This window comes from Hyaena hyaena, unplaced genomic scaffold, assembly GCF_003009895.1.
Source record: "Hyaena hyaena isolate Hyena2069 unplaced genomic scaffold, ASM300989v1 scaffold_30, whole genome shotgun sequence".
Lineage (NCBI taxonomy): Eukaryota > Metazoa > Chordata > Mammalia > Carnivora > Hyaenidae > Hyaena > Hyaena hyaena.
This window is the reverse complement of record NW_024080662.1, coordinates 1,014,310-1,036,554: the sequence shown is the minus strand read 5'-3', so window position 1 is coordinate 1,036,554 and position 22,245 is coordinate 1,014,310. Positions and strand designations below refer to the sequence as shown.

At 59.6% G+C, this 22,245-nt stretch overlaps 1 protein-coding gene across 1 annotated transcript in view; it reads left to right on the top strand.

Annotated features, from left to right (window-relative positions):
- The window catches only part of BSN (bassoon presynaptic cytomatrix protein), a 98,067-nt gene that overhangs the window by 72,000 nt on the left and 3,822 nt on the right, over positions 1–22,245 (top strand). The window contains exons 4-10 of the mRNA XM_039227993.1: positions 316–1,188; positions 8,294–8,740; positions 9,158–15,802; positions 18,065–20,138; positions 20,427–21,247; positions 21,381–21,480; positions 21,984–22,115. Coding sequence (XP_039083924.1) covers positions 316–1,188; positions 8,294–8,740; positions 9,158–15,802; positions 18,065–20,138; positions 20,427–21,247; positions 21,381–21,480; positions 21,984–22,115 — 11,092 coding nt within the window. The remainder of the gene's footprint in view (positions 1–315; positions 1,189–8,293; positions 8,741–9,157; positions 15,803–18,064; positions 20,139–20,426; positions 21,248–21,380; positions 21,481–21,983; positions 22,116–22,245) is intronic.

Here is a 22,245-nt window from a genome sequence, read left to right as displayed (position 1 = left end):
TCAGAGGTAGCCAGTGGGCAGTGGGGAAGACTCTTGAGCAGGAGGGTCTGGCAGACAGCAGATAGGTGGTTGGGGGGTGGAGACTGTGTGTGACTGCCCCTGTTCTGCTCCAGGCAGGTGACAGCTTCCAGAAGTCAGGGCAGTCCCATGAGCTCAGTCAGCTCTGCCCCCTGGCACCCCAGAAACACCTGAGCGGTCCTTGCTGCTCCTGCCCATGTTAGGAGCTGGCCCTGGCTGCTGGGAGGCCTGCAGTGGCCCGAGCTATGAGCACCATCAGTCCCGACCACCCTGATGACCATGATACTTCCTCCTCAGGTGAAGGAATGGCTCTGTCTGAACTGCCAGATGCAGAGGGCTCTGGGGATGGACATGACCACTGCACCTCGCTCCAAGAGCCAGCAGCAGCTGCACTCCCCGGCCCTGTCTCCTGCCCAGTCCCCAGCCAAACAGCCCCTGGGGAAGCCGGAGCAAGAGAGATCGCAGGGCCCAGGGGCACCACAGTCAGGCCTCCGCCAGCCTGAGACCGCCAGGGCCACCTCAGTGCCGGGGCCTGCCCAAGCAGCTGTCCCTCCGGAGGTGGGGAGGGTGTCTCCTCAGCCCCCTCTCCCCATCAAGCCTTCCACAGCAGATCCCAGGCCACCTGTAGGAGAGGCCCTGGCCAAAAGTGCCACCACAGTGCCCTCTGGGCCTGGTGCTGCTGAGCAGACCCAGGAGGGCCTCACTGGGAAGCTCTTTGGCCTTGGAGCATCACTGCTGACCCAGGCAAGTACCCTCATGTCTGTGCAGCCCGAGGCTGAGCACCAGGGCCAAGTGGCCCCCAGCAAAGGGCCACCTAAGATTGTCTTCAGTGATGCCAGCAAGGAGGCTGGCCCGAGACCCCCAGGCCCTGGGCCAGCACCTGGAGCCAAAACTGAGCCTGGAGCCAGACCAAGTCCTGGATCGGGGCCTGGAGCCCTGGCAAGAACTGGGGGAACAACCAGTCCAAAGCATGGCAGAGCGGAACACCAGGCAGCGACCAAGGCTACTGCCAAGCCAAAGACCACGCCGAAGGAAAGGTCCACCTGCCCACTGTGCCAAGCTGAGCTCAATGTGGGCAGCAAGGCCCCAGCCAACTATAACACCTGCACCACCTGCAAGCTCCAGGTGTGCAACCTGTGTGGCTTCAACCCAACGCCTCACCTGGTAGAGGTAAGAGAGCTGGACCAAGACCTGGAGTAATGGGGGGCCTGGGAGGCATGGGAGCCAGAAGGGGCTGTAGAGAGCCAGGTCTTCAGCAGTTGTGGGGCCCCTACACAGCTACAGAGGGGCTGTACTCCATTTTCTGTCCCTGCCCCCAGGCTTGTTGTTCCCCTCAGAAAACCAGCTGGCACAGTGGATGGGGTAATGGTGCCCGCTGCCTCTGACTGGCTAACCGGTGCCCTGAGGCCAGTCCTAGAGGTAGCCAAGCTCAGGATGCCCTGAACTGGCCTCCTCACTCCCAGCTATCCTGGGCATGGCCTCAATGGAAGATTCCAACCTCCCCTGCTCAGGTGGGGAGAACCTGAGGTTCCAGCCTGCCCTCAGTATATGACCCACACAGGGGGTTGAAGGGCTGGTAGGCACAGGGCTGTGCCCCATTGCCCAGGTTCCAGCCCAGCCAGGTGGTATCCTGCCTCCATCCCCTCTTCTGAGGTCATGGGTATTGATGTCTACTTGTCAAACCCAGTCTTTGGGACACATATTTTCCTTTGGCTGGGCCTGGTTCTCCCTCGGGCTGTTTGTGGGGATGCTCAGAGATGTTCTTCTTACCCATAGGTAAGTTGGAGAAAGTTCTGGGGTTAGGGCCTGTCTCTCTGCATCCTTGCTCCAGGGAAGGGTTCTGGGCATTGTGCAGAGCTGGATAGAAAAGAATAGGAGGTCCAGTTTTCTCTCAAAGCTTGGAGCCCAGCCTGGCAGTCTCAGAAGGTGAGAGGTACCTGGGCAGAGCTGAATGAGCCTAGGCCTGGAGGCTGCCTCTTCTCCGCCCCTTACTTACTCCACCCTGCCCCCAGGGCCATCCTTGTGAACCCTACTTTGGCTGCCTTGGGCATAACTGGTGTGTCCCATTCCCTGGACTGCCCTTAGGGTCAAGATGAGTGATTGGCTCATCTTGACAGGCAGATACACCCCCAGCTATGGCACGTCAGGAGATGGTCAAGCCAAAGCCCTTCCTCTTAGACATGGACAGCCCTTGGAGATCCTAGGCTGAGCCATGCATGGTCAATGGTTGGGCAGGGGAATTCTGATTTGTTTTAAATCAGGCCTCCACTGGAGCAGCCCACTGTGGTAAGGAAGACTGCTTTGGCTGTCATAGGCCATATTTCCCAACATGCAGAAAGAGGCAGCTCTGAGCAAGAAAATGACCTCCTCACATGATGCCCATGTGGCCCTCGAGGTCCCATACCGCCACCTCTCAAACCTTAGGTCCAGTGGCTCACTGGAGGACAGTTGGCCTGGCTGACCAGGGTTGGGAGGGAACACCAGGGGGCCACCAGAGAGCCAGAGGAGCTCCAGTCCAGAGACTACCAGGCACATACTTGCTGTCAGCTGAGTGGCGCACCCTGATCCTGAGGGACTGTGAGCCCTGTTGGACTGCTGAGCTGGCGCGGCCTAGGGGACTGTTGTCCCTGAGAGACCTCCTGGCCCACATTTCCTCACTCAGCGAGACATGCACAGAGAGAAGGGGAAAACCGTCTCTGTCCAAGAGTGTAAATGTTCCTGACAGCTCCTTCCAGCAGCCCCTGGGCCAGGCCAAGGGAAGTGCTAATTCTGCCCAAACATGTCTCAGTCACATGCTGACTCTTGGATGAGCATCTGGATTCTGATCCAAGCCTCTCCTTAGCCACTTGGTTGTCACCTTCCTGGGTCCCGGAGCTTCTGCTTCTGTATAGCCAACATTGCCCCCTGTCCCACCCCCTCAACGTCCTGCTGTCTCCAGGTCCTGCCCCCCTGCCACCTCTTTGGCCAGAACCACCTTTGTCACCACAGGATCTGATGGGTTCCATGGGCCTGACAGCAAAGCTTCTGAGTATCCTGGTTCTTAGCTCCTCCTCACCCAGGGGCCTTTTGCTCCTAATAATAATCAGAGGGCAGCCCAGCTTCTCTAACTCCTTTCTCCTCATGGCTCTGCTTATTAATGCAGTTATCCCCAGAGGGGTCCTGGGGAAGGTATGGGTGGGCAGCCATGATGCCCCCCCCCCCCCCCCCGTGGTTCCCGGTACCACTGTTGCTTTTCTTCACTGTAACCGGGCCATGGACTATCTTTGATCTAGCCTCAGCAAATGGTACTTGACATTCGGAGCAATGGTGTGCTTCTCTGTGACCTACTTTGTGTGAGAGACCTACTGTCTCTCCCACACCTTGCTAACCAAGGCCAGCCTGCCAGGCTTGGAATGACTGTGCTGTCTCTGTGCACAGTGTGAGGCATAGGGACCCTGTCTGCATGTAGGCTGGAGGCTTGAGGGAGAAATGGACCCGGGCAGCCTCACTGCCAGCTCCCCACAGGCCCATTAGACCTGCCGTGGCTCCACCTGAGATTAGAGCCCACTGTCTGGCTGTCAGGTTGGGGATTTTCCTCAACATCTTAGAGGTATAAAACCTTTTACCTTCTTCCTAGACAGGGAGTCCAGAGCATACAGTGAAGGAAGCAGTAGAACTAGATCCCTTTTCGTTCTGAAATTCCCTCTGAAAAAATAACCATAGTGCTATTTAGTGAGTCATTTTATAATTAAGAGTTGTTGATTCCAAATTTTTTACCTATTTATCTTTTGAAGGATAATAGTACCCTCTGGCGTAATTTTTAATTGGCTTTCAGTTCAAAATAGAGTTTGTGCAGAAATTAGTGGAATTGGAAATGTTATAGTAACACCTCCAGTTTCTGATCTTATTAGAATTGTCAAAATACCAGCCATACCCTTGAGAAGTCAGGCCTCCCTGGGCAAAGGGCCTGGCACGTGTGCTATTCAGGGCTGGGCTGGGCTTATTCGGGTCAGGGGCTGCATCGGGGGCACCAGGTGAGAGGCCATCAGCTGCCTCTGGTGATAGTGGTCTCAGGGAGCCCTGTCTCCTCCACATGGAATAGGGGTGAGAGCATTCTGTCTTAGGCTTCTGGGAGAACTAGTTGAGATGCCATACTTCAGATACATGTGCAAGGTCCGACACACGGCCAGGTTGGAGCCAGCCAGGAGTCCCTGTGCAGGGAAGAGAGTCTCCACTGGCCCCCGACTATCTGGGTGTGAATCAATCCTATGGCCAGTGCAAGACCCAAGTCTCATGAAGGATGCCCCGTGGGGAATGGACACATTTGGTACTGGAGCGTGAGGAGAGCATAGCCCAGCCAGCAAGGCACACATTGGGGATATCAGAGAGGATTCCTCTTATTGGAGGTAGAGGCCCAAAAAGGAGAAGCTTAAGCATGTCCAGAGACAGGGTGGGGCAGGGTTATAGCATCAGGAGAACAGCAGCACCAGTGACGGCCACGTCTGTAGTCCAGGGTCTGGCCATGCCTGTTGAGCCCTTTATGTCTGGGCATCCTTTCTCTGGATTTCTCATCAACTACCCCGGTCAGGCATAGAGGCTTGGGGTATGTTGGGCCCAGGAGCTGGCCATGGGATATTGGTCAGGCCAGTGTCATGTGATCAGACAGACTGATACAGGCCAGCTCCACATACACAGAGATTGCATTCTGCAAGGTCATTCAGACAATGGCAGACAGTGTAAGAAGGATGCCCAAAATGCATTGCAGCCTCACTGGGCAACCCTGGCCCTTGAGGCACAGTAGCCAATGGTCTTAGAAGGCAGCCAGGCTCATCCACCTGTGGGATACTCCACCAACTCTCAGACAATTCACTTCCCCCTCTTGCCTCTGACCTCACCTCCCACCATTAGGTGGTGAGTGCCCTGGGGCATTCCTACCTTCCTGCCCCCAGAAAGAAACTGGATGGAGGGAGGCAAGGCAGAAGTGGTCATCAAGCATCCCACTGTCCATTCCTAGGTCCCAGGTCATCTGCCCACTTGCCAAAGGGTCAGCCAAAGGGGAAGCAGGTACCAGCTCCCTGCAGCTGACTGGGGGTGGGGGTGGGAGAGTGTAAGAGAGGGTGTACAGGTAAATGAATGAATGAGGGAATAAACATGAATGAGTGAATTCAAGGACAAGAGGAAAAATGGAATGAATGAGCAGGGACGGGGTGAGGGAGGACATGCTGTTGGGGGCAGAGATGAGAACTGAGTGAATAAAGGGGCACCTAGATGACTCAGTTGGTAAAGTGCCCCACTTGAGCTCAGATCATGATCTCATAGTTGGTGGATTCGAGCCCTGTGTCAGGCTCTATGCCGACAGCTCAGAGCCTGGAGCCTGCTTTGGATTCTGTGTCTCCTCTCTCTCCCCCTCCCCTTTTCATGCTCTTTCTCTCTCTCTCAAGAATAAATTTTTTAAAAACATTAAAAAAAAAAAAAAGAAAAGAAAAAAACTGAGTAAATAAAGAAATCAGGACCTGTGCTCCAGCCCCCAAGCACAGAACCTCATGGCCAGCCTCCTACCCCAACCCCCTTCCCCAGACACTTAGGTCTGCACCAGGTCTCCTCAGACTCCACCCCTACAGGCCCCAGTGCCTGCACTCTTCTGCCCCCACCTCCAGAGAGCTGGGGAAGGGCCTCCAGCAGCCAGGTCAGATGTTTATTTTTAGCCCTTACCTCACATGCCTCCCCCTGCCTGCCTTCCCTCCCTCCCTGGCCGCCTGCTATAGCAGAGCCAGGAGCAAGAGGCCCAACTGGGCAGCCCCTTCTGCAGTCTGGCTGTCTCCATGAATAAGCGTGGGAAGGAACGAAACCCTGGGGAGCATGTGACCGCGGGTGACATGCTCTGCTAAGGGCTGGGCTCTGGGCTCAGGTAAGCAGGCTGCTGCACATACTGGCTTTGAGCCCTTGGCATTAGGTCTGCCTTCTCCATCCAGAACATCTTTCCAAGGTGCCCTTGCTTCATTGGGACTTTGGCTTCTTGGGTGAGGTCTGCAGGCCAGAGGTAGGGGTTAGAGATTTGCCAAGCCCCTGAGGTGAGCTAGGGCAGATGACCGGACCTCGAGAGGTCTCAGCTAGAATGGGTGTGTGCAGGGCCCCAAAGTGGAGTCAGAACAGTGTTGCCATAGGCCAGCCCTCTGTCTGGGCCCGGATCCTAACCCTATCTTGCTGATCCTGGGGCTTTTCTCATTTCCAGAACTCTCTTAGCTTCTCCCTACACCCCTCTTACCTCTCTAGGGGCTTTTTGTCATGTCATAATCCTTTTTGACGTGGGGGGATTTCCACTGTGTCCCTAGGTGATGTTAGAGGCATGTGGGCTCTGGGCTCAGGCTGGGCCTCTGTGCTCTTCCATGCTGGATCTCAGGGCTTGGGCTCAGCCTGCCTAGCATTCTTCCCAGGCACCTCTAGGGGTGACTTAAGACCCAACAAGTAGCCAGCACCCATTGCTTCATAGGGGTTTGTGTCAGGGATACATAGAGGTCAGATAAGGTCAAAGGGAGTTAGTAGTGGTGCTAGGGCCAAGGAACAAGGTGAGTAGATGTAGGATCTCTGAAGGGTCACCCTCCATAGCTGGGACCCCTGCTTAGGACCTGTGTGTGGGATTGGGCCTCAGGGCAGAGTCAGAGCTCCAATCTTAGAGAGCAATCTCAAGGATTTGAGTAACAAGCCTATGGATCAGGCCTATCCCTTACATACACCAAGGGCCTGCCACCTGCCTGTCTGGCCTCTGCTGGGGCCCAAAGTAGAGATGTCATATGTAGTCCTTTGGGCAGGAAACCAGGGCAGAATCATTGATATGGCATCTGCCATGGTGGCCTAAGGATACCAGGCTGTGGGCAGGCACTCTGGGAGTACTGTGCTTCCAAGGATCTGCCACATGTGCCAGGGTCTGACATGGGCACAGAGCAGTGTGTGAAGTAAGGGCGCCAAGGCTGCCAGCCCACTTTGGGCAGATGAGGGCCACAGTCTACCTTCTTGCCCTGTCTCCTGGCTCTGTGATCCTGTGGTTCTGGGTCTTGTGGTTCTCCTAGTGGCCCATCCCAGTGGCCAAGCTGAGTGTCTGGGCACCTGAGAGGAGCAGCAGCAGGAAGGTCAGAGTGCCGAGGCTCTGCCCCCTCCTCCAGGGTGAAAGCAGGCATGAGTGTGTGGTTATCCCCTTTCCCACCTCCTTTGTGGGCCAGGGTAGCACTTCCAGTCTTGCCAAGGAAGAGCCCTGACTCTGGAGGAAGTTCCTGGGAGACATACCCCTGTCAGCCTCCGACCTGCTGCAGGAATCACCCAAGCAGGGCCTGGGATGCTCAGACCTCACTCCTATGCAGACAGCTGGAGCTGGGGGAAGTAGACTTGGTTTCTAGTGTTCTAGGAACTTTACCACTGATATCCATGTCATACTTGGATGACCAGTTTGGGGCTTTGGGCTCCAGGAAGGCTGCATTCCAGCCAGAACCTGTGTCAGTCTTAGTCATGGCTGTGTCTGCAGCCCCCAGCACTGAGCCTGACAGAGAGTATTGCCCTGAGAGTAGTGGACTGATGGTTGAGTGTTTGGGCCCCACCCAGATCTGGAGGAAGCAGGGTCCTTGGCCTAAGTGTCAGCACACACAGTCCTCATCAGAACAGTTCAGAGCCCTGGGGTCAGGAAGAGGCTTCCACCTGAGGGTCTTTGCTGGCCTTGGACAAGGTGACTTGGGCTGGGGGATGTAAGCAGAAGGGACTGCTTGCCCCATCCTCCCACCAGGGCTTCTTCCAGGCAACCTCTCTTGGCCCCAGGAGCCTGCAGCCTCCCAGTGCAGCCCTTACTTGGGAAGAATGTGGGGAAGGATGATGTCTGAGGCCTGAGGGCTAGGATGTCAGGGAGGGGCTGGGCACCCAGGAGGCGCTTCCTGTCTGAGGCCACTCCTGATCTGCACAGGTTCTGGGCTGCTGGACTCCGAGCTAGATCCCCCTCTTTTCCAGACTCATGAGCTACCTGTAGCCTCCTCTCCCTGGCAGGTCTCTTCCTTTTCTGGCCAGGTAAAAAAGCTCTCTACAGGGTAAAGAAGGGACCCTTCTTTTTGGTTTATCATTTGAACTCTGAAGGATGGGGAAGCCTGTCATTTGGGGGCAATAAATCTATCAGTCATTTTCTCCTTGTGCCTTTGGGGTCATGCTTTAGAGGACTGTCTCCTGCTTATGGTTACAGAAATAGTCACAGGAATACTCTTTGAGTACTTCAGTGTCTTTGTGATTTTTATCAGCCCCCTCCCCTCCCGTTTCCCTACAGAAAACCGAGTGGCTCTGTCTGAACTGCCAAACTAAGCGGCTACTAGAGGGCAGCCTGGGAGAGCCGACCCCCCTGCCGCTGCCCACGTCACAGCAGCCCCCCTCAGGGGCCCCTCTCCGTACAGCTGGAGCAGCCCCTCCAAAGCAGAAAGGGCCACAGGGGCTGGGCCAGCCATCAGGCCCCCTGCCTGCCAAGGCCAGTCCCCTGCCCACCAAGGCCAGTCCCCAGGCCAAGCCCCTCAAAGCTTCTGAACCCAGCAGGACCCCGAGCAGTGCCCAAGAAAAGAAGACAGGAATCCCAGCTAAAGCCGAGCCCGGGCCGAAACCACCTCCAGAGACTACCCTGCCCCCTGGAACTCCTAAAGCAAAGACGGGGGCCCGGAAGACTGAACCTGCCACGTCTGTCATCAAGGCTGTTCCAGAAGCCCCCAAGGGTGGGGAGGCAGAGGTCAGTCCCATTCATTCCCTAGGGACCTTAGCTCTCAGGTGGGATGGTCTAGAGAAGGGCTTGGTTCCTTGGGATGTAGGCCTGGGGCGGGTCCCTTGGGGCCACAGAGGAAGTAAGGGATGCCTGGATGAGGCCCTAGTAGGCCTGGAGCCTATACATTATAGGCTGGCCTTATGTCTGGCACCTGGTTGAATGCTTGGGTGGATTTTGCTACCATTAGATCTAATAAAGCTTCTCTTTGAGAATCTAGGGCTGCTTGGGGTTTTCAAGACCAGAGAAATGGAGGGTGGTAGGCCCTGATCCCCTGGGAGGTGGAGGGCCCCTTCCTCAGGACCCTGGGATTGACAGAGAGGGCTGGACTTCCCCAGTGAGCTGTCTGCCATGGGGAGTCAGTGTCTGCTTCTCACCCTGCTGCAGGAGCTGGCAGGCAAGCCTTATTCTCAGGACCTGTCTCGGAGCCCACAGAGCCTCAGTGACACAGGCTATTCCTCTGATGGCATCTCCAGCTCCCAGAGCGAGATCACAGGCGTTGTACAGCAGGAAGTGGAGCAACTGGATAGCGCAGGGGTGACAGGGCCTCGCCCGCCCAGCCCCTCCGAGCTCCACAAGGTGGGGAGCAGCATGCGGCCTTCGCTGGAGGCCCAGGGTCCAGCCCCCAGGGGCGAGCAGAGCAAGCCACCCAGGAGCAGTGGTGAGGAGCAGAAACGGAGGCCCCACTCCTTGTCCATCATGCCTGAAGCCTACGACTCCGATGAGGAGCTGGAGGATATCTTGGAGGAAGAGGAAGACTCTCTGGAGTGGGGGCGCCAGAGGGAGCAGCAGGACACAGCCGAGTCATCAGATGACTTTGGCAGCCAGTTGAGGCACGACTACGTGGAAGACAGCAGTGAGGGTGGCCTGTCCCCGCTCCCACCCCAGCCCCCAGCCCGGGCAGCAGAACTGACTGACGAGGAGTTCATGCGACGGCAGATACTGGAGATGAGCGCCGAGGAAGACAACCTAGAAGAGGATGAAGTCTCCACCTCTGGGCGTGGCCTGGCCAAACATGGCGCCCAGAAGGGTGGCCCCAGGCCCCAGCCTGAGCCCAGCCAAGACCCAGCGGCGCTGCCTAAGAGACGTCTGCCGCACAACGCCACCACAGGGTATGAGGAGCTGCTCTCTGAGGGAGGCCCAGCTGAGGCCAGTGATGGCACTGGGGCCCTGCAGGGGGGGCTCCGCCGCTTCAAGACCATTGAACTCAATAGTACAGGCAGCTATGGCCACGAGCTGGACCTGGGCCAAGGTCCCGATGCCAGCCTGGAGCGGGAGCCAGAGCTGGAAATGGAGAGCCTGACAGGCTCCCCGGAGGACCGCTCCCGTGGGGAGCACTCCTCCACGCTGCCTGCCTCCACACCCAGCTACACTTCGGGCACCTCTCCCACCTCCCTGTCCTCCTTGGAGGAGGATAGCGACAGCAGCCCCAGCCGCCGGCAGCGACTGGAAGAAGCAAAGCAACAGCGCAAGGCCCGGCACCGTTCACATGGGCCCCTGCTGCCCACCATCGAGGACTCCTCTGAGGAGGAGGAGCTGCGGGAGGAGGAGGAGCTGCTGCGAGAGCAGGAGAAGATGCGGGAGGTGGAACAGCAGCGTATCCGCAGCACGGCCCGCAAGACACGGCGAGACAAGGAAGAACTGCGGGCCCAGCGGCGGCGTGAGCGCTCCAAGACCCCTCCAAGCAACCTGTCACCCATCGAGGATGCCTCCCCGACTGAGGAGCTGAGGCAGGCAGCTGAGATGGAGGAGCTCCATCGCTCCTCCTGCTCCGAGTACTCACCCTCCCCTTCCCTCGACTCAGAGGCTGAGGCCCTGGATGGCGGCCCTACCCGGCTCTACAAATCGGGCAGTGAGTACAACCTGCCCACCTTCATGTCCCTCTACTCACCAACTGAGACGCCCTCAGGCAGCTCCACCACTCCAAGCTCTGGCCGGCCCCTCAAGAGCGCCGAGGAGGCCTATGAGGAGATGATGCGCAAGGCCGAGCTGCTCCAGCGGCAACAGGGCCAGGTGGCAGGTGGCCCCTCCCAGCCCACTGGCGCCCGGAGCCAGGGCAACTTTGAGTACCAGGACACCCCCGATCAGGACTATGGCAGGGTTGCGCAACCTCCCTCTGAGGGCATACCAGCCAGCCTGGGGGCAGCCGTGTATGAGGAGATCCTTCAGACATCACAGAGCATTACCCGCATGCGGCAGGCCTCCTCCCGGGACTTGGCCTTTGCAGAGGATAAGAAGAAGGAGAAGCAGTTTCTGAATGCTGACAGTGCGTACATGGACCCAATGAAGCAAAATGGCGGCCCACTCACCCCTGGTACCAGTCCCACCCAGCTCGCTGCCCCTGTGTCCTTCTCCACCTCCACCTCCACAGATAGCAGTGGTGGCCGAGTCATTCCTGATGTCCGCGTTACTCAGCATTTTGCAAAGGAGCCTCAGGACCCCCTCAAGCTTCACAGCTCTCCTGCCTCCCCCAGCTCTGCCTCCAAGGAGGTAGGCATATCCTTTTCCCAGGGCCCTGGCACCCCAGCCACCACAGCTGTGGCTCCTTGTCCAGCCAGCCTGTCACGAGGTTATATGACTCCGACCTCCCCAGCAGGCTCTGAGCGCAGTCCTTCACCATCTGCTGTAGGCCACAGCTATGGACAGAGCCCAGCCACTGCAAACTATGGGTCCCAAACTGAGGAGCTACCCCAGGCCCTCAGTGGCCCCACTGCCAGCGGACGGGCTGCCAGAGACAAGCCCCTGAGTGTGAGTGATGGTGAGAGCGGCCCCCCCAAGGCCTCCCGGGGGTATTCCTACTTCGCAGGCTCCAGCCCACCTCTCTCTCCATCTTCTCCCTCAGAGAGTCCCACATTCTCCCCTGGCAAGCTAGGTCCAAGGGCCACAGCCGAGTTCTCTACACAGACGCCAAGCCCGACTCCAGCCTTGGACATGCCTCGGAGCCCTGGTGCCCCGACCCCAACACCTATGGTGGCTCAGGGCACACAAACACCACACCGACCCAGCACACCTCGCCTGGTGTGGCAGCAGCCCTCTCAGGAGGCCCCCTTCATGGTCATCACTCTGGCGTCAGATGCCTCCAGCCAGACCAGGATGGTACATGCCAGTGCCTCCACTTCCCCAGTGTGTTCGCCCACTGACACCCAGGCCACCACCCACAGCTATAGCCAGACAACACCTCCGAGTGTGTCCCAGCTGCCCCCAGAGCCACCTGGGCCACCTGGCTTCCCGCGGGCACCCAGTGCTGGCACAGATGGGCCCTTGGCAGTCTATGGCTGGGGTGCCCTCCCTGCTGAGAATATCTCCCTGTGCCGGATCTCCTCTGTCCCTGGAACGTCTAGGGTGGAGCCAGGCCCTAGGCCTCCTGGCAGTGCCGTGGTAGACCTTCGCACAGCTGTCAAGCCTACTCCCATCATCCTTACTGACCAGGGCATGGACCTGACCTCTCTTGCCGTGGAAGCAAGGAAGTACGGCCTTGCCCTGGATCCAATCCCAGGACGGCAGTCAACTGCTGTTCAGCCTTTGGTCATCAACCTCAATGCCCAGGAGCAGACCCATGCCTTCCTCAGCACCGCCACCACCGTGAGCATCACCATGGCCTCATCTGTGCTCATGGCTCAGCAAAAGCAGCCTGTGGTCTACGGAGACCCCTTCCAGAGCCGGCTTGACTTTGGCCAGGGTGCAGGTAGCCCTGTGTGTCTGGCCCAGGTCAAGCAGGTAGAGCAGGCCGTCCAGACAGCTCCGTACCGAGGTGGGCCCCGTGGAAGACCTAGGGAGGCCAAGTTTGCCAGGTATAACCTGCCCAACCAGGTAGCACCTCTGGCCAGAAGGGATGTTTTAATCACTCAGATGGGCAGTGCCCAGAGTGTTGGCCTCAAATCAGGCCCGGTGCCAGACCCTGGTGCTGAACCCCACCGGGCTGCCCCTGCAGAGCTGCGGTCACACGCTGCGCCAGGTGCCAGGAAGCCACACACAGTGGTGGTGCAGATGGGAGAGGGCACGGCAGGCACTGTGACCACACTGCTCCCAGAGGAACCAGCAGCCCTAGACCTCACTGGGATGAGGCCTGAGAGCCAGATGGCGTGCTGTGACATGGTCTACAAGTTCCCCTTTGGCAGTAGCTGCACAGGCACCTTCCACCCTACCCCCAGCGCTCCTGAGAAGAGTGTGTCAGATGTTGCCCTACCTGGCCAGAGCAGCGGCCCCTTCTACAGTCCCCGGGACCCTGAGCCTCCTGAGCCCCCCACCTACCGGGCACAGGGGGTAGTGGGGCCTGGGCCCCATGAGGAGCAGAGGCCCTACCCACAGGGCCTCCATGGCAGGCTATACTCCTCCATGTCTGACACCAATTTGGCTGAGGCTAGCCTCAACTACCATGCCCACAGGATTGGGCAGCTCTTCCAGGGCCCTGGACGAGACTCAGCTGTGGATCTCAGCTCGCTGAAGCACTCCTACAGCCTGGGCTTTGTGGATGGACGCTACCTTGGGCAGGGCTTGCAGTATGGCTCGTACACAGACCTGCGTCATCCCACAGACGTTTTGACTCACCCACTTCCCATGAGGCGCTACAGTTCAGTGTCAAACATCTACTCAGACCACAGGTATGGTCCACGGGGAGATGCAGCTGGCTTCCAGGAGGCCAGCCTGGCCCAGTACAGTGCCACTACCGCCCGTGAGATCAGCCGCATGTGTGCTGCCCTCAACTCCATGGATCAGTATGGAGGGCGGCATGGCAGCGGTGGTGGTGGCCCTGACCTCATGCAGTATCAGCCCCAGCCCGGGCCTGGGCTCAGTGCCCCCCAGGGTCTGGCTCCCCTCAGACCTGGCCTCCTTGGGAATCCCACCTTCCCGGAGGGCCACCCAAGTCCTGGGAACCTGGCCCAGTACAGGCCTACGGTAGGCCAGGGAACGGCAGTCAGACAGCTGCTGCCATCCACAGCCACTGTGCGTGCAGCTGACGGCATGATCTACTCGACTATCAACACTCCAATTGCTGCAACACTGCCCATAACCACCCAGCCCGCCTCAGTACTGCGGCCTATGGTGCGTCGTGGCATGTACAGGCCTTACGTGTCTGGTGGGGTCACAGCCGTGCCGCTCACCAGCCTGACACGCATGCCCGTGATTGCCCCCCGGATACCTCTTGGGCCCACAGGGCTGTACCGGTATCCTGCACCAAGTAGATTCCCTGCTGCTTCCAGCATTCCACCTGCCGAGGGTCCTGTCTACCTGGGGAAACCTGCTGCTGCTAAGGCCACGGGCGCTGGGGGCGCACCAAGGCCAGAGCTGCCAGCAGGGGCAGCTCGGGAAGAGCCTCTTTCCACAGCCACCCCTGCTGCTGCCAAGGATGCTGTAGCAGCCCCAGCCCCAGCCCCAGCCCCTCTGGCCAGCCAGAAGCCGCCTGTAGATGCTGCTCCCGGGGGCAGCAGCGGGGCCCTCAGCCGGCCAGGGCTGGAGAAGGAAGAATCTGTGCAGGAGGAACGACAGCGGAAACAGCAGGAGCAGCTGCTGCAGCTGGAGCGGGAGCGAGTGGAATTGGAGAAGCTGCGGCAGCTGCGGCTGCAGGAGGAGCTGGAACGGGAGCGAGTGGAGCTGCAGCGGCACCGTGAGGAAGAGCAGCTGCTGGTGCAGCGGGAGCTGCAGGAGTTGCAGACCATTAAGCACCATGTGCTGCAGCAGCAACAGGAGGAACGGCAGGCCCAGTTTGCCCTGCAGCGGGAGCAGCTGGCACAGCAGCGCCTGCAGCTGGAGCAGATTCAGCAGCTGCAGCACCAGCTGCAGCAGCAGCTAGAGGAACAGAAGCAGCGGCAGAAGGCCCCCTTCCCCGGGGCCTGCGAGGCACCTGGCCGAGGGCCTCCACCAGCCGCCACGGAGCTGGCTCAGAATGGCCAGTACTGGCCACCCCTGACCCACACCGCCTTCATCGCTGTAGCAGGGCCGGAGGGGCCTGGACAGCCTCGGGAGCCTGGGCTGCATCGGGGCCTCCCCAGCTCTGCCTCAGACATGTCACTGCAGACGGAGGAGCCGTGGGAGACGGGCCGCAGTGGCATCAAGAAGCGGCACTCTATGCCTCGCCTGCGGGACGCCTGTGAGCCAGAGTCGGGGCCCGAGCCCTGCATGGTCAGGAGGATTGCAGACAGCAGCGTGCAGACAGACGACGAGGATGGGGAGGGCCGCTACCTCCTGACCCGGCGGCGCCGGGTGCGGCGGAGTACGGACTGCAGCGTGCAGACTGATGACGAGGACAGTGCCGAGTGGGAGCAGCCAGTGCGCCGCCGCCGGTCCCGGCTCTCCCGCCACTCGGATTCCGGCTCTGACAGCAAGCATGATGCTGCTGCCTCATCGTCCCCTGCGACCGCTGCTGCGAGGGCCATGAGCAGTGTGGGCATCCAGACCATCAGTGACTGCTCTGTGCAGACGGAGCCTGACCAGCTGCCCAGAGTCTCTCCAGCCATCCACATCACAGCCGCTACTGACCCCAAAGTGGAGATCGTCAGGTACATCTCTGCACCAGAGAAGACTGGGCGCGGGGAGAGCCTGGCCTGCCAGACAGAGCCTGAGGGGCAGGCCCAGGGCGTGGTTGGTCCACAGCTTGTGGGGCCACCCGCCATCAGCCCCTACCTGCCTGGCATCCAGATCGTCACCCCAGGACCCCTCGGCAGATTCGAAAAAAAGAAGCCAGATCCCCTGGAGATTGGATACCAAGCCCAGCTGCCCCCGGAGTCCCTGTCACAGCTTGTGAGCCGCCAGCCTCCCAAGTCCCCCCAGGTCCTCTACTCACCAGTCTCACCCCTATCCCCACACCGGCTCCTGGACACCTCCTTTGCTTCCAGTGAGAGGCTGAACAAGGCTCACGTGAGTCCCCAGAAGCACTTCACAGCTGACAGCGCTCTCCGCCAGCAGACGCTGCCTCGCCCCATGAAGACCCTGCAGCGGTCCTTGTCCGACCCTAAGCCCCTCAGCCCCACCGCCGAGGAGTCTACTAAAGAGAGGTTCTCCCTCTACCAGCACCAGGGGGGACTGGGTAGCCAGGTATGGGCACAGGGGCTGGTCCAGGGTGGGACAGGGGTCTCTGTCTAGCCTGGGGGCCCCACAGGGAGGGGTTTCTCCTGGGGTGGGGGTGGAGTCACCTCCAGCTCTAGAGGCCCAGAGGCAGGAGTTGAGGATGAGGACTGGACCTTCCTTGATGCACACCTGGTGGAGCCAGCAGCCTGGCAAGGACATCTGGGTAAATACAGACTCACACACTGGCCCCCACAGCCACCCATCTAGACACTGCTAGCAACTTCAACCTCTCCTCAGCACTGCCTCTTCACAGCCCATATCTGGTCCAGTCCCTGCCATGTCCCCCCCAGTCTGGGTCCCTCCCATTCCTAACCTTTACTGTGGATATTTCCTTAGAAAATCAGTAACATGGACATGGCTGGGCCACTCCCTATTCCCCAGCCCTGGCCTGGCTTCCATGGCCCCACAGGAAGCCTAAGGCCCTTGGCCTAGCATTCACAGTCCATCCCAATGAGCTGCAGCATCTCTCGGTCTCATCTTGTCCCCTGCCTCTATCTGGCCCTCAGTAAGTCTGCTCTGGGTCTGCTCCCCTAGGCAGGGAACCCTGGAGCATCAACATGCCCTTGCCTATGGGTTTAGTTGCCAAGGATGCCCTGGGACTGAGTGAGGTGGCATGCTGTGGGCTGCAGTGCAAGGGAAGATAGGAGTTGAAAGGGCCTTCCGCCAAGGATTTTGAGTGCCAGGCTAAAGAGCATGAGCTTTTCTTGTAGGGCCTTGGAGTTCCTGGAGGTTTTGGGCAGGTGAGACAGGCAAGATGGAAAGCTTCTTGGGCAGAATGTGGGTAGATGGGCTGAAGGGGAAGACTGCACAGTGGCCCTGAGGAAAAGGAGTAGGAACCAGAGGCATTCTGAGGTATGTTTTCTGGGCGTGATGCAGAGAGGAGAGGGTGGGGCCTCGAGGTGGGTTGGTGGAGGTGATGAGCTGGGGAGAGCCCTAGGGTGTACAGGCTTGAAAGAGTGGGGGTGGGATCAGGAGTCTGGGCTGGCAGAGAGCGCAGACCAGAGAGGCAGGCTGTCCTGGCTCTAGGCCAGGGTGGGCACAGAAGTTCCATGGGCTGGCAGTGTGGTGCCATGCCATGATGGCTTCTCATGGTGTGCAGCCAAAATAACAAAAAACGAACAATAGAGTGAGGAGTTCAAAAAGCGAAATGTATTGTTAAAGGCCCACCCATTGTTCTGGGGCTCTGGGGCACACTGTCATTTCTTTTGTGACAGATGGTGAGTGTGGGTGGGAGGTTTTTATGTAGTTTCTTGGCAAGGTAAAAAGTAAGAAGCCCAGTGTCAGACCCTAGTGGGGATTTGGGTGGTCCATAAAAGCCCAAAGTCCTAGGGCACTCTGGGAAGTCTAGGAACTAGAGACAAAGGACCCAGGGTAAACCTTCTGTCACCTTCTAGTGATGTGAACCTTCAGGTAACGTGAAGGGCAGGCGAGGAGAGCTGCACAGAGGGCAGGGAACCTGGACCAGGAAGCAACACAGCCAGAGATGGGCCAGAGAGGCCCTGCAGGGTAGCTGGCAGCCCCAGAGAGTGGTGGGCTAACAGGAATATGGAGGGAGCTGGGGGCCAGGCCCAGGGCACAGTCCAAAGAGTTTGGCAGAGGGTGATGGAGGGCAGCTGGGAGAAGAGGGTGGACAGGCAGCTGAGCTGCATGTCACCTAAAAGAGGAGTAGGGCAGGGGGCAGGAAAAGACCCAGAGCCTGCAGTAGCTGACATACAGTCAGCATGTGCCCTTTCCCATGATCCTCTGTAGAGCCTAGTGGGCACCCAGGGACCACTCCCTTCCTGTCCATGGCCCTCTACTGCCCTTGGTCCCCACCAGCTGCTAGACCTAAAACCAGAGCCAGATTGTACTCTCCTTACCTCAGGACACTCAGTGGGAGACAGAGGGTGGCAAGCCCTCTGGATATGGGCAGGGTTCTCAGGGCCACTGTGTGCTAGAAGTTCTCAGGCAGGCCAGTCCTAAAGACCAGCACAGAGAGGCATCTGTTCCACCCCTCCCCTGCTGCCCAGAGTGCTGGGAGGGAGAAGGCCTGTAAACTCATCACAGGCCAATGATGATTGCCACCAGTGGGGGGGCAAGGCAGGCCTCCAGGCTGCCTGGTGAATCAGAGCACCAACTGTATGGAGCCCAGCCCCTGACCCAACACAGACCAGGGCTGTTCTACCTTTTGCCCCACCAAGTCACCCACACCTTGGGTCTCAGTGCTGCCCGCCCTTCCCTCTGTCTCAGGTGTCGGCGCTGCCACCCAACGGCCTGGTCCGCAAGGTGAAGCGGACACTGCCCAGCCCCCCTCCAGAGGAGGCTCACCTGCCCCTGGCTGGCCAGGCCCCCCCACAGCTGTACGCAGCCAGCCTGCTGCAGCATGGGCTGGCGGGGCCCACCGCTGTCCCTGCCACCAAGGCCAGCCTGCTCCGGGAGCTGGACCGGGACCTGCGGCTGGTGGAGCATGAGTCCACCAAGCTGCGCAAGAAGCAAGCAGAGCTGGACGAGGAGGAGAAGGAGATCGACGCCAAGCTCAAGTACCTGGAGCTGGGTATCACACAACGTAAAGAGTCTTTAGCCAAAGACCGAGGTGGCCGTGACTACCCACCCTTGCGTGGTCTCGGTGAGCATCGTGACTACTTGTCAGACAGCGAGCTCAACCAGCTGCGGCTCCAGAGCTGTGCCACTCCTGCCGGCCAGTACGCAGACTTCTCTGTCACCGCTGCTGCTCCTGCCACTCCTTCTGGCCCCACTGCCTTCCAACAGCCCCGATTCCCACCTCCAGCCCCACAGTACACTGCAGGCAGTGGTGGGTCAACTCAGAACGGATTCCCAGCCCACCAACCACCCACCTACCCTGGTCCCGGCACATACCCAGCACCTGCCTTTCCTTCTGGCACCAGTTACCCAGCTGATCCTAGCCTGCCAAGCCAGCAGGCTTTCCGTCCCACAGGCCATTATACAGCCCAAACACCCATGCCAACCACCCAGAGCACTCTTTTCCCAGTCCCAGCTGACAGCCGTGCCCCCCACCAGAAGCCACGCCAGACATCACTAGCCGACCTGGAACAGAAGGTGCCCACTAACTATGAGGTGATCGCCAGCCCAGTCGTGGCCATGTCTTCAGCACCACCTGAAACCAGCTATAGTGGCCCAGCAGTAAGCAGCAGCTATGAGCAAGGCAAGGCTGCTGAGCTGCCCCGGGCCAGTGACCGGAGCAGTGTGAGCCTGAGCTCAGCCTCCACCTACCCCTCTGACTCCCACTACAGCCTGGAACAGAATGTCCCTCGGAACTATGTGATGATTGACGACATCAGTGAGCTGACCAAGGACAGCACCTCCACTGCCCCTGATAGCCAGCGACTAGAGCCCCTAGGGCCAAGCAGCAGCGGGTGTCCAGGGAAAGAGCCGGGAGAACACAGCATCCTTGAGGGGACTGCATTGCCCTGCTGCTACACCAGAGGGGAGGAGGAATCTGAAGAGGACTCTTATGACCCCCGTGGGAAGAGTGGCCATCACCGGAGTCTGGAGAGCAATGGCCGACCAGCCAGTGCCCACTACTACAGTGACAGCGACTACAGACATGGGACTCGAGCAGAGAAGTATGGTCCAGGTCCCATGGGGCCTAAGCATCCCTCCAAGAGCCTGGCACCAGCTGCCATCTCCTCAAAACGCAGCAAGCACCGCAAGCAGGGCATGGAGCAAAAGATCTCCAAGTTCTCACCTATCGAAGAGGCCAAGGACGTGGAGTCAGACCTGGCCTCCTACCCCTCCCCTGCAGTCAGCAGCAGCCTAGCCTCTCGGGGCAGGAAGTTCCAGGACGAAATCACCTATGGGCTCAAGAAGAACGTGTACGAGCAGCAGAGGTACTATGGGGTGTCCAGCCGGGACCCAGTGGAGGAGGATGACCGCATGTATGGAGGGAGTGGCCGGTCCCGAGTGGCGTCTGCATACAGTGGGGAGAAACTGTCCAGCCATGACTTCAGCAGCCGGGGCAAGGGATATGAGCGGGAACGGGAAGCTGTGGAGAGACTTCAAAAAGCAGGCCCCAAGCCCTCGTCCCTGAGCATGGCCCACGGCCGGTCCCGGCCCCCCATGCGGAGCCAGGCCTCTGAAGAGGAAAGCCCTGTCAGCCCCTTGGGACGGCCCCGCCCTGCCGGCGGCACCCTCCCTCCTGGGGACACCTGCCCACAGTTCTGCTCCAGCCACTCCATGCCTGATGTCCAGGAGCATGTCAAGGATGGGCCTCGGGCCCACACATATAAGCGTGAGGAGGGCTACATCCTGGATGACTCCCACTGCGTAGTTTCCGACAGCGAAGGTAATGGCAGCCAGGGGTGATTTCTGCAGCTGCTCACCCCCCCGGGGGGCCTGCCCGCCCATGGGGCCCTGGGCCCTGAGATGTCCCAGGGGGGCCTGGCTTGGTGCCTCATCCAGTGGGCTGTTCCACCTGCGCCCTGGCCCTGGTTGTGGGGAGGTGGGCTGGGGGCCTAGTGTTAATTGCTTGTGGCTGTGGTGCCCACTCTCTGGTTTCCTTGCATGGCTTCAGCTGGGCCTCCCCCTGTGGCCAGCCCGGGGGTTGATGGTGTTCTGTTTTTGGTCTCTGAAGCGTATCACCTGGGCCAGGAGGAGACAGACTGGTTTGATAAGCCCCGGGATGCCCGCTCTGACCGGTTCAGGCACCACGGGGGCCACGCAGTCTCCTCCTCCTCCCAGAAGCGAGGCCCTGCCAGGCACAGCTACCACGACTACGATGAGCCCCCTGAGGAGGGCCTGTGGCCACATGATGAGGGTGGCCCGAGCCGCCACACCTCAGCCAAGGAACACCGGCACCACAGTGATCACGGGCGGCACTCAAGCCGCCACACTGGCGAGGAGCCGGGCCGGCGTGCTGCCAAACCACACACTCGGGACCTGGGTCGCCATGAGGCCAGGCCTCACCCTCAGCCCAGCCCTGCCCCGGCCATGCAGAAGAAGGGTCAGCCTGGGTACCCCAGCTCCGCTGAATACTCACAGCCATCCCGTGCTCCATCAGCATACCATCATGCCTCTGACAGCAAGAAGGGCTCCCGGCAGGCCCACTCGGGGCCCACTGCACCACAGCCAAAGCCAGAACCCCAGCCGCAGTCACAAGGTCGGCAGGCAGCTCCTGGGCCACAGCAATCACAGCCGCCGCCATCCAGGCAGACACCCTCAGCCACAGCATCACGCCAGCCACAGACACAGCAGCAGCAGCAGCAGCAGCAGCAGCAGCAGCAGCAGCAGCAACAAGGTCTTGGGCTACAGCCCCCTCAGCAGGCCCCGGTGCAGGCTCGGCTGCAGCAACAGGGCCAGCCAGCCACCCGGGGCCCAGCCCCTGCTGCCAGCCAGCCAGCAGGGAAGGCTCAGCCGGGTCCCACGATAGCCACAGGCACCCAGCCAGCAGGACCGGTAAGTAGGGCTCTAGCACGTGGATCCCACCCAGGGTGGACACTGCGGCTGCAGCTTGGACGTGCCCTTGGTTCTAGGCTGGGCATGGCCAGAGTCCATGGACAGTATCTGAGCTATGGATTCTGTGTTGCAGCCACGGGCAGAACAGGCAAATGGCACTAAAGGGACAGCCAAAGCACCCCAACAGGGGAGGCCTCCTCAGGCCCAGCCCCCACCAGGATCTGGACCCACAGGTGAGCCTATATTTTGGTGCCCTCAGCCATGGCCCAGAATTCCTGGTCTGTCCTCTCCCTACACCTACCGGTGCCCTGAGCTCCCCTGCACTGCCCACCCACACTGCTCCCTGAGAAGGTGCCCACGGGGTTGCAGACCTTTCCAGTAGGAGACAAGCCCGGGGTTAGAATGAGCCAGTTGGGGTCACCAGCACTGGGGACTTTGGGCCCAGGCAGCTCTGGTTAGGGAACCTGGGTGCAGGGCCAGGACCGCAGCTTCCTACCGTCTCCTTCCTTCCCCTTCTCTTCTTCCATCTGTCTTTCCATCCTCCTCGTCTCCTTCCTTGCTTTCCTCAACTTCCCTTTTTCTGCCTCTTCCCACCCCTTCCCTTCCTGTTCTTCTCTCTCTTCATTTCTCTCTCCTCCCCCTCACTCTCCCACCTCACAACTGCCTGTATTCAGATTCCCTCAGGGCTGCTCTCCCACTCACGCCTATCTCCTGATGGTGGTTTCTTTCCCTGTAGGCATGAAGGCTGGAGCCAGGCCTGGAGGGACCTCAGGGGCTCCTGCTGGCCAGCCAGGCGCCGATGGTGAGAGCGTGCTCTCCAAAATCCTCCCTGGTGGGGCAGCAGAGCAGGCTGGCAAGCTGACAGAAGGTAGGCACTGCTTGCAGACAGGTCCATGGTGGGGGGCAGCACCAGGGCCCTGGTCTGAGAGAGGTTGGGTCTGGGAAATGATTCCAGGCTCAGCCAGCCAGCCAGAGGCCAGCCTGAAGGTCCACCTGCT